The 11,962-nt window shown below is 41.0% G+C and overlaps 1 protein-coding gene across 1 annotated transcript in view; it reads left to right on the top strand.

Moving 5' to 3' along the window:
• The window catches only part of CNTN4 (contactin 4), a 566,343-nt gene extending 554,793 nt beyond the window's left edge, over positions 1-11,550 (top strand). The window contains exons 21-22 of the mRNA XM_042782091.1: positions 6,884-7,052; positions 11,450-11,550. Of these exons, the coding sequence (XP_042638025.1) occupies positions 6,884-7,052; positions 11,450-11,550 (270 nt within the window). The remainder of the gene's footprint in view (positions 1-6,883; positions 7,053-11,449) is intronic.
• The last annotated feature ends 412 nt before the right edge of the window (positions 11,551-11,962 follow it).

The raw sequence follows: 11,962 nt of genomic DNA on the forward strand, positions 1-11,962 counted from the left end.
GACATGGGGTTGGATAGGCTTGAAGATGAAGGAAGAATACACTGAAAAGAAAAAAAAGAAGACTAGAGTAAAGACAGACTTTTCCAACTTTGTAGTTCTGACTCAGAATAACACTGCCAGGACCTTGATCACCACAGGGGGCAAGGAAATGGCAGAATTGATTTAACTAAACCAAAGAAACCAAACCTGCTGCCCAGAGTTGATTCCAACTCATAACGACCCTATAAGACGGAGTAGAACTGCCTTATAGGGTTTCCAAGGCTGTGAATCTTTACAGAAGTAGACTGCCTCGTCTTTCTCCTATGGAGCAGCTGGAGGGTTCAAACTGCCAACCTTTTAGTGAGCAGCCATATGGCTTAACCACAGCACCACCAATTCTCCTTAAATCAAGGGAGGGTATTAAAAAGATAGAAAGAAATTCTTCCTCCCTGCTTCCAGTTTTGTCCATTAGAACAGGTAGAGAGAGCACAATAAAAATGCAGAAAGCTTTAGGAGTCCCCCTGAAAGCAACATGAATTTCTTTAACTAGAAACTTTAACTTGATTTTAAGCTCATTCTCAGATTGGTGCTGGAATAAAATTGGGCAGAGTGCTATCTAAAGTATTTCAGGCAACCAGACAAAATGTCAGCTCAACAAGAGATCCCAGAGACCATCTAGCCAGACCCTTTCATTTTACAGATTTGAAAACTGAAGTCCATTGAATAAAGTGCCTTTGAGTGCCCTAAGCTTTTACAGGGGCAGGATCAATATGCAGGCTGAAGTTTGCTTCAGTGAACTGGGTCTGGAAGATTGTAGGCATTTTTAGAAGAGAAATTGGGTAGCAGTTATTATTTACCTGCCACTTCTTTGTACTCCTGTTCCCTCTCAGAAACACTCAAATGAACTGTGTTCGTAGCAGCTTTCCACGAAAACCCTTCTTACATTTATTACCTCAGATCGGATATGTAGAAAATATCTATATATTTTCAGGATAGAACCAAGTGGAGTGTAGTAGAATAAAGCAGGGTAAGACAAACAGACAGGCATTTCACCACCCAGAAAAGACCTGCTGGACTTGGTGTAGGATTTGGGGAAACTATTTATATTTCCATAGAAATAAAATAAAACATTGGATCAAATTAAAACTGAAGAACTGTGGAACACTTTTATATCTAAGATGATTCAAAAGGTTACTTTTTAAGCCACAGATATATACACTTTTTCCAAATATGGTATTTCATGTTGATCCATTGTATCTTGTAGATCTAGACTATATCTGTGAAAAATATAGTAGTGTGCCCATGTTGGTAATTTTGTATCTAAGGAAGGATCACCATGAATGGATGGCAATTGTCAATTGTGTGAAATGCTACAGAAAGCACACTCGGTGACACTAGAGGAAAAAGGAGGTAACCAAGTTAGCCTCGATGGTGGGAAAGGGCACTTTGCAGGTTCTTCTTGGTTTCCTGCTCAATTACTTCCTTTCTTCTTAGGGCTAGGACTGAAGGAACCACATTTCCTATGCCTCCCTAGAATCCCACTGTAACTGGCTATAGATATTAAATTGTTACAAACATGAGTAAATGTTTGGGGATATTTAATTTATATTTAAATATAAAAATTAAATAGAAATATATATAGAGAAAGAGCTGGATTCAGTATTTCTATAGGCATAAAAGTAATTTTCCTCCCTAGAGCAAGAAAGCAATAAGAATTCTTAGAAAAAGAAACAAGGAAGCTAGGCCCATGAATTAGGGTTTATTTTATATGTACTTTTATGTTTTAGTTTTGTGTGATGTTTAGTTTGTTTGGTGTGTATACTATAAAAATTTAAGTAGTCTAATTTTTCCAGGTATGAGGGATTTTTCAGTGGAAGAGGGGGAAAGATACCAGTCATGACATCTTGGGAAACCCCCCTGATGTCTCTTCAGGGGTGGAATTCTAGGCTGAATAAAATGTAGATTTGATTGCCATGCAAGTGTTGTTCTTTGATAGAGAATTTAACTCTTCGAAACAGCAGCTATTTAGATCAGACACACTTACTCCAAAATTCACTTTTCCTCATAAACACTGAAGGCATTGGGGTGTGGATTGGTTTAATTTAACTTTTTCACCTAAATTACCTGAATTCATGAAATTGCTGCTTGCATAGACAGTCTCAGACAGTTTGAAGCGTAGGATATTCTGTCAGCAGAAATTCTTAAGCTGCTTTATGATATCAGGTCTAAAAAGGAAGAATCTGGTCTTAGTATCACAAACTCAACTGCCTACAGAGGCACACAGGTAACAAAACTGCATCTGACTGACTCAGGTCATTCAACAAATACTGTAATTAAATGAATGAATGAGTGAGTGGATAGATATTGATGTTAAAACATGCTACACACTGTTTAATTCATTTTAATTTCATGGTAACCCTATGGTCTGTGAAATTATTATCCCCAGTTTTACAGATGAAGGAACTATGGCACAAAGAAATTTAGTAACTTGCCTAAGTCACATAGCTGATATGTGGAGGCCTGGGAACTGAACATAGGTGGGACAGATCCAGAGTCTCTGCTTTTAGCCGCTGTGCAATTCTTCCTGCCAACAATATACTAATTTATCAAGTGATAATAAGGTATTACAAAGAAAAATAAATCAGAGGGAGGGGAATAGAGAGTGAAATGGGTGGACAGGAGAGGCTTATTGTTTTATACAAAGTCCAGGGAAGGCTTCTTTCAAGAGGTGACACTTCAGTTGGACCTTGAAAGAAAGGAGAGAATGAGATAGCTGTCTGGGAAAGTGTGTTTTAAGCACAGTGAATAGGCTGTGCAAAGGCCCTGAGGTAGATAATGCCAATATAACATAACAAGAAAGTGTGGGAACTACGGCAAATAGCAGAGCCTGTAATTGTTCAAAATAGGCAGTTGTTTATCAGTTTACAACAATTTTTTTTTTAATGAAAAATTTCTTGGTTCAGCATCTAATTCAGGAAAAAAAAAATTGCATAAGCACTGTGAGGGCCAAACAACATATGCAGGCTAGAGGTTTGCTCTGTCTAATCCCCTTATTTTGCGTTCATAAAAACTGACCAGAGAAGGGGAGCACTTGCCCACAGCCTCACAGGTGGAGGTAAAGCTGATCTTAGTTAGGAGCCTAGTGGCTGGGTTTGAATACTGGGTCCATCATTGCTGGACATAGCACCCTTGGAAAATTGCTTAACGTCTGCTGGCCTCAGTTTCCTCATCTCTGAAATCAGAATACCGCCATAAGAAGTAATCCATGTGAGCATTTATCATATATAGTGTTCAGTATATAGTAAGCATCCAATGTTTGCTTCTACTATTGTGATTCCCACTTTTCCACTCTTTATCCTTGTCTTCCACCCCTTGGCTTATTAGAAATGCAATCCTAGCCTTCCAGTCAATCCAATGAGCAGAGTATTTAGTGTAAATAATGGTTTTACAGGCCCTGATTTAGGCTCCACTGCAGACCCTAATATTACGAGACTGATAAGCAGTGCTGATAAAAGGGCTGCTTTTTTCCTGGAAATGTTTCTTTTGGATTTATATTTGAAACTAGTTGGATTCACCAAGTCCTGGCAAGGACCAGAGGTAAATCAAAGAAGCAATTTATTCCTCAAAGCCAGGTGTGACCTTGCATCCCATCAGCCAGCCCATTCTCCTGAAGGGCTGTGATGAGAAGCTCTGACACTCCTGAAGGTGCCTGAGGATTTATTTGAGCCCGGTCATTAGCAAAGGGATGCTGCACCTGATACAACCAATGCTCCAGAGATGCACAGGGACTAAGCATGAATCTTTCCACCTCAAGGAAATTGTGTTTTCCACCTTGTATTAGAAAGACATAAATTACAGTGATGGAATGCCAAGGGAAAAAATAGGATCTAAACCATTTAAGAGAATTTTATGAATTTTGCTTGGGTTTGGTTTTGTTTGGAGATAGAGAAGTGACCTTATGTCTGTAACCTCAAAAAAAAAAAAAAAAAAAAAATCACTGCCCTGGAGTCAGAGCTGACTCATAACAACACTTCCTTGGGTTTCTGAGGCGATATCTCTACAAAAGTAGATTGCCTAATCTTCCTTCCAAGGAGTGGCTGGTGGGTCCAAACTCATAGGAGATCTCAGAGAAAGATTAGCTAATTCTGTGGATCTCAATGGGTAGCCCCAAGACCAGTAGCATCAACATTATCTGGGAACTTGTTAGAAATGCAAATTTCTGCCCCCTCCCACAGGAGCTCTGGTGGCACAGTGGTTAAAGTGTTTTGCTGCTAACCAAAAGGTTGTTGGTTCGAACCCACCAGCCACTCTGCAGGAGACAGATGAGACAACGTGCTTCTGTAAAGATTTACAGCCTTGGAAACCCTATAAGGCAGTTCTACTCTGTCCTATGGGAGCTCTGGTAGTGTAGTACATAAGGCATTTGACTGCTAGCCAGAAGGAAGGTTAGGCAATCTACTTCTGTAGTGATACTGCCTCGGAAACCCAAGGAGGGGTCGCTATGCGTCGGGGACGACTTGACGGCACATAACAACAACAACACTCTGTCCTATAGGATCAGCATAAGTCAGAATGGACACAATGGCAGTGGGGTTGGTTTTTGTGGGCCCCACACCAGAACTATTGCATCAGAAGCACAGGGGGCTTTAAAAAGCCCTCCCTGTAGTACTGATACATGCTCAGGTTTGGGAACCGCTGATCTAACTGTAATTCTTATCCCAGGATGCACATTAACATCACCTGAGGATTTTTTTTAAGGTGGCCCAAAGCCTGGGCCCTACCGCTAGAGGTCCAATTCAGTCAGGCTGGAGAGGACCCGAAGCAGAGTTTTTCAACTCATCACTATTGACATTTTAGGGAGAACAATTATTTGCTGTTGTGTACAGTGTAGGCTGTTGAGCAGCATCCCTGACCTCTGCCTATTAGATGCCAATAGCATTTCTGCAGACATTGTCACATGCCCCCTGCATGGAAAAAGTGCCCCATTCCACCCCTGTTGAGAACCACTGGGCTAGATCATCAGAATTTTTACAAGTTCCCCAGGGTCTAATGTGCAACCAGGGCTGAGAACCACTGATCTCATTTGACACCACCTTTCTTTATTGGCAAGGTGGTTTAAGAATGGGGTTTTGGAGGTCCTCCAGCTGCCACTTACCAACTCTGAGACATCCCTGGGCCTCAGTTTCCTCATGTTAAAAGAGATAATGCTACTTGCCTAGTCAGATTGTTGTGATGATTAAATGTGATGATATAGATAAAGTGCCTGGCTTTTAGGAAGCACCCAGTAAATGTTTGGTTTTGTTTTTAAATAAATTATTGTCATCATCGTTATTGTTGTACCCAGGAAGGTGGATATGTTTTTCTAGGTCTTTATATCTTGTTTCTGATTGGAGTTGATGCCAGTCAGGGTAGGTGGTCCAAGGCAGGTGAATTTGTTTTTGGGAGAGCTGGTTGACCACCTCATCAAATGATTTACAAACCAAACTCTAAACATGGTCAAGGCCAAGAAGGAAAACAAAAAAGCATAAGTGGGACTATTGCAAGCTGTAGCCATTTTCAGTGAAGTGAATGCCATGTGACAATGATTACCTTCTCTTCTAAGTAGCTCAAAAAGGAGTCATAGTGGGAGAAAGTTACTGTCCTTGCCTCCCAGATATCCTCTCTCTCTGCTGAAATGTCATCTCTCCAAAAGACTCATCATAATAATAATATCAGGCTTGCCTTGTGCTTTTCACCTTTGCCAAGTATGTATCTATTTTTATTCCTTTACAGCCTTCATAGATAGTATTTCTTACCTGCTTCCTTTAAGCCAAGCCCTTCACTATATCCAATCCTACAATCTTAAAAAATCAAGAAAGGTGGGCATGTTTGTCCCAGTTTTACAGATAAGGAAAGGGAGGTTCAGAAAGGTGAAGTAAGTGACCCAGGATCACTTAGTGACCAAGTGTATTCTGATGCCAGAGCCTTTGATGTACAACTTAGCTCCATCCATCTTTCCACCACCATCAGCTACCATCAAGACCATTCCAATTCATGGTGACTTCAGGTGTGTCTAGTAGAACTGTGGTCCATGTGGTTTCCAATGGCTGATTTTTTAAAGTAGATTATCAGACCTTTCTTCCAAAGTGCCTCTGGGTGGATTCAAATCTTTTGGGTTAGCAGTCAAGTATGTTAACTGTTTGCACCATCTAGGAACTCTGTATACATCCTTGTTGGTGTCCAGTGCTATGAGGTCAATTCCAACACATAGCAAACCCCATGTGACAGAGTAGAACTGCCCCATAGAGTTTTCTAGGCTTTAATCCTTACAGAGAAGATTACTAAGTCTTGGGTGGGTTAGAACCAGCAACCTTAGGTTAGTAGCTGAGTATTTAACTGTTGTGCTATCAAGAACCTTTTGTATCTACTTAAGCCCACTGCTGTTGAGACAGACCTGACTCATAGTGACACCCCCCCTTGGGTTTCTGAGGTGGTATCTCTACAGAAGTAGATTGCCCAGTCTTCCTTCTGAGGAGTGGCTGGTGGGTTTGAACCTCCAGCCTTCTGGTTAGCAGTAAAATGTCTTAGGTACTATGCTACCAGAGCTCCTTAAGAAGGTATTAATTTTCCCTATTATTCTAGGTATGTAAGCTGAGAGGTTGTGTGAGGCCATCTTAAACGTGAGTAGAATCATGCTTCCCAGCCACAAGTTCCATTGTCCTCTCCAGTCTTTCCTCATAAGACAATGGCTGCTGCTGCTGCTGTGCCCCTCACTATAGATGCAGCTTCCAAATGTGTGTGGGCAGCCTGAGAGCCTCAACATCACTGCATTGCACTGATGCCCGGAGGTGAAAACAAATGAGTGCTCCATCTTTGGGGCCTTTCCAATGACAGCAGGTGACACCTGTTCTTTCTGTATTGGCAGGTCTTGTACAGATGGAACAGACAAAGCAGCACATCTGTCATCGAAACAAATAAAACATCGGTGGAGCTCTCTTTGCCTTTTGATGAGGATTATATAATAGAAATTAAGCCATTCAGCGATGGAGGAGATGGCAGCAGTAGTGAACAGATTCGAATTCCAAAGATATCAAGTAAGAAAATACTTTCCCTCCCTTCCCCCTGCCTGCTTTATCAGCCTTCCCAATGAGTCCTGGCTTGAAAGAAACTAAGCTTATAAAGGAAGACTTCTAATATAACTGGGCAATGCCATCCCCCTTCCACAGACAACCACTATTAATGATCACAAGCAGTCTCATGCATAACCAACTGTTTGACCAGGTTTGACTGACTTAATCAATTGCCAATTAAACTATCAAATCAAGGCAACACAAACTCAGTCAATCAGGTTTACTATATTAGCACATGTGCTTTGCATCTAAAGAGCCCCCAGATTACAGCCTAATTGTTAAAATCACAGCTCAGTTGCATTGGCAGGAAAAAGCAAACCCACTGCCATCAAGTTGATTCCGACTCATTGTGACCCTGTGGGACAGACTAGAACTGCCTCATAGAGTTTCCAAGGCTATAAATCTTTACGGAAGCAGACTGCCTCATTTTTCTCCCAAGGAGTGGCTGGTAGGTCCAAATTGCCAACTTTTTGGTTAGCAGCTGAATGCTTTAACCACTACTCCCCTAAAGCTCCTTAGGAAAAAGCAAGAACTCTTAAAATATGCTATAGTTGTCTCAAGTGAACTATTGGGTGAAAATATTTTGAACTTAACAGTCTTTATTTTGGATATGTGTATGTAACATATGTCCATAAATACATATATCTATATATAGTCAAGGTGTTTTCATTTTCAAATATTGTGGAATAGCAAGAATATTCTTTTTTGAGCAAATGCATTCAATTGTATTTTCCCAAGTGCTATTATTGCAAATATCTCAGCAGCATATTGTTTTCCAATTCTTGGTATCTTAGTGATACCAAGTTATAGTAAAGCGTCCTTTAGGCAATTTTAATTGTCTTTACAAAATTTGGTTGCTTCAGATCAAAAGAGAAAAAGTTTATTGCTCATTTCACCCTTCCTCTGACTTGCCTTCTACATAGGTGGGAATCAATATTTGTTAATGTTAATAAATAGAACAGAACTTCAAATGGAAACTGAGGCTCCACAACTTTGTGGTGATTTGCATGTTTCCAGATGGAGCTTATGTGTGTTGTTGCTGTTGCCTTGGAGTTATTCTGACTCATGAGCACTCCACGTGTGCATTGTAAAACTGTTCTTCATAGGGTTTTCGGGACCTCTGGTGGCATAGTGCCTAAGGCATTTGACTGCTAACCAGAAAGCTGGCAGTTCAAACCCACCAGTCACTCCTCGGAAGGAAGGTTGGGCAATCTACTTCCGTAGTGATACTGCCTCAGCAACCCAAGGAGGGGTCACTATGAGTCGGGTCTGACTTGATGGCAGCAGGTGCATAGGATTTTCAAGGCTATGACTGGGCCTGGCTTCTGAGGCATCTCTTGTTGGGTTTGAACCACCCAACTTTTACCCAGTAGTCAAGCACTTAACCTTTGTACCACTCAGGGACCCTTAGCTTAAATTTAACCCATCTTGTTAGCATGCAAACACTAAAGGCACTTTTTTAAAAACTGTGATTTGGTTGACAGTTTAAAGAGAAAATTCATTTTCCATACAGCAGTTCACATACACTTTGTCTCATGACATTGACTGCAATTTACCACAATGCAACAGCTCCTCTCCCATTTCCTCCCCTGTTACCGCTTCCCTGTGTCCTTCCCTCCATGCACTCGTGCCCCCCAGCTGTCTCCCTGTGCATCCACAGCCCCTCTGTTCTCCTGTGATTAATCTCTCCAAGAAGTATCATGTTCAGCTCATATGCCTGTCTTTTGTTTGGCTGGAAGCCACTGGAGCGGATTCAATTCCAGACTTGAAGGGCAGCTAGAGGCCAGAGTCTCAGGGGTTTCACCAGGCTCTATCAGACCTGCAAACCTGGTTCCTTTCTCTTACAATTTTGAGTTTTGTTCCACAGTGTTCTCCTACCCTATCCAGGATCGCCTACAGAGATCCCCCTCTGAATGATTGACAGTGGTAGCTTGGCACCATCTAGTTCTTCTGGTCTCGTAGTCATATAGGTTGAGTATCACATGGTGTACCAGTCCCTTGGACTAACTGATTCCATGCATCTTTGGTTTCTTCATTCTTCTTTGTGCTGGACAAGGAAAGATCCATCATTGCATCCAGATGGCTGCTTGCAAGCTTTTAAGATCCCAGTTGCTACTCACTGAAGTAGGATGTGGAACAATGTTTATGTGTAGTATGTTATGCCAATTGAGCTTGATGTCCTCTGTGACCATGCTCCTGAGCCCACAGGTCCAACTACTCACTCTCTCCAGGTAGCTGGCTGTGGCCAAGAAGTAACTACAACCTTTTCCCTTGTGAGCTCTACTATATACCTGGAAATTCTTACAGAACATACAAACACACTTGTAGAAACATTGTCTGGCAACCCTATACATGGCCATGGACCCACTCCCCACTGCATAGACGTACCTAATAGTTCAGCCTGTCCACCCATCTATCCACCTGTATATCCATGTTTGCCTTCACTGACAACGCAGTACTGTATGTGCAAAAGGGTTCATCATTGTTGTCTGTACCTCACATGCACCTCTCTGTCTTCCTCTTCCTCAATATAAAACCTTTTTTAAAAAAAATCTTTCAAAAAACAAGGAGATTTGGATTCTACATCTCACTAAAAAAAAAGTTCTCCTGTTGACAAAGGGCAAGCTTTAGGGAGAGCTGTGGGAGTAATCTGCAGGCCACAAAAACACAAGATTGAGGTTTCCTTTGGAGGTTATTTATCACACTAGAAGTCTGAATTCATACTTTTTTATGAATTCAAGGGTTGTTTTCATAGTCTGCCTGATGATTCTTGGATTCATTCATTATAAAATATATATTAAGTAATATATTAACTAATATAGTAATTGTACTAGTATAGATAATCGATGATAAGGATGTAACGCTGAGCAAAACATGATTGCTTCCCTTAAGGGATTTTTCATTGTGTTGGTCACAGAGCTCTTATAATCTTGATGAAGCCCCGAATGACAGTTGGCAACTTCTTGCTATGAAAAATATAAGAAAAGTTTAAAAAAGGACTGAGATGATTTTGTTTTGAAAAAAAGGAATCTATTTAGACAGACATATGTTTGAATCCTAATTCAGTCATTTACTAGCTGAGTGCGCTTAGACCTTACCTCTCTGGGCCCCAATTTCCTTATCTGTTATATGGGGTAATAATGATACTTGATCATCTGTAGGTTTTGGATTTTTGTTTTTTAAGAATTAGGTGACATATTGATCTGTGCCCAGCACAAAGATAGAGTTCAAAAGAGAGTTGTAGTTTTAGTTGCAGTCAAGTCAGCAAAGACATGCACAACAGAACAAAATGCTGACCAATCCTGCACCATCCCCATGATGGGGTGTGTACTGGACTGTTGGGATCCGTAGGGTTTTCACTGGCTGATTTTTGGAAGAAGACTTTTCTTCCTAGGCTGTCTTAGTCTGGAAGCTCTGCTGAAACTAGTGCGGTATCATAGCAACACACAAGCCTCCATGGACAGACAGGTTGTGGCTTTACATGAGGTGCAATGGCTGTGAACTGAACCCACATCTCCAGCATGGAAGGCAATAATTCTACCACTGGCCCACCAATGTCCCCTCAAAAGAGAGTAGCAATTGTTATTTTTGCTGCATCATTGCTATGTCCTAACATTTGTCAGTATTGTTACCAGTAAGTAATAGTGACACTTTTTCTCACCTTAGACACAGAAATTTTATACATACAGAAACTGAGGTCCAGAGAGGTCCCATAACCTGCTCATAGTTTCATAGCTAATTAGCCATAGAAATATTTTTTTGTTACCTGCCATTGACTTGCCCCCTGACTCATGGCAACCCCACGTGTTGTAAACTAAAACTGGCCCATAGGGTTTTCTGGGTTGTAATCTTTACCGAAGCAGTTCACTGGGCTTTTCTTATGCAGATCCACTAAGGTAGTTCAAGCCACCAACCTAAAGGTTGGCAGCCCATTGCAAACCACTTGTGCCACCCAGTCTCCTTGAAGTAAGAAGTCACTAAGATATGATCAGAGTCTGAGTGGTGCAAACGGTTAATGCTCTTGCTGTTAACCAAAAGGTTGGTGGTTCAAGTCCATCCAGAGACTCCTCAGGAGAAAGGCCTGGTGATCTACTTGTGCAAAATCAGCCACTGAAAACCCTATGGCATACGGTTCTACTCTGACACATATAGGCACCATGAGTCTGAGTTGACTAGACAGGAAGGCTCTTTTTGTTTGTTTGTTTGAAATGATCATTTCCTGAAAACCCAGCTAGTTCTGCTGTTGCAAAAGCCCCAAGGCCCCTCTTTGTAGTCATAGCCAAGGCACTTTGAGTGACTCTCTCTCTCTCTCTCTCTCTCTTTCTCTTTCTCTCTCCCTCCCCCCCCCCCCCCTTCTTCAGATGCCTACGCAAGAGGATCCGGGGCTTCCACTTCGAATGCATGTACTCTGTCAGCCATCAGTACCATCATGATTTCTCTCACAGCCAGGTCCAGTTTATGACAAAAGTTATGTAAAGGACTTGCTGTTTATAATATAAGCAACATTTAGCTAGTTGTTTTGAAGACACCCAGTACTAAGTAATATTGTTGTTCAAGTACATCTTATTACTGGAAAAAATGTTTTTTGCTTCTTTAGGAATGGCATTATACAGTACTTCCTCAAAGCAAATCTAGCTTTGTCTGAAGTTTCTTTGGAAACTCTGCAATGCACTGAAAACATCTGTAATATGATGTTACCAAAGCAGTTTACATATGTCCTTATATGCATATTTTTTATTATATATTTAGTGTTTTATAGAATTTTTTAAAGTTAACATATAATGTAGATATTAATTTTTTCCTCTGCTGTAAAGTGCTATGGGCAACACAATCATACAGCTATTATTTGAAAATATTTCCTTTTAAGACAGAGT

This window comes from Orycteropus afer, unplaced genomic scaffold (genome assembly GCF_000298275.1).
Source record: "Orycteropus afer afer isolate SDZICR_OR568_19922 unplaced genomic scaffold, OryAfe1.0 scaffold00241, whole genome shotgun sequence".
Taxonomy (NCBI): Eukaryota; Metazoa; Chordata; class Mammalia; order Tubulidentata; family Orycteropodidae; genus Orycteropus; species Orycteropus afer.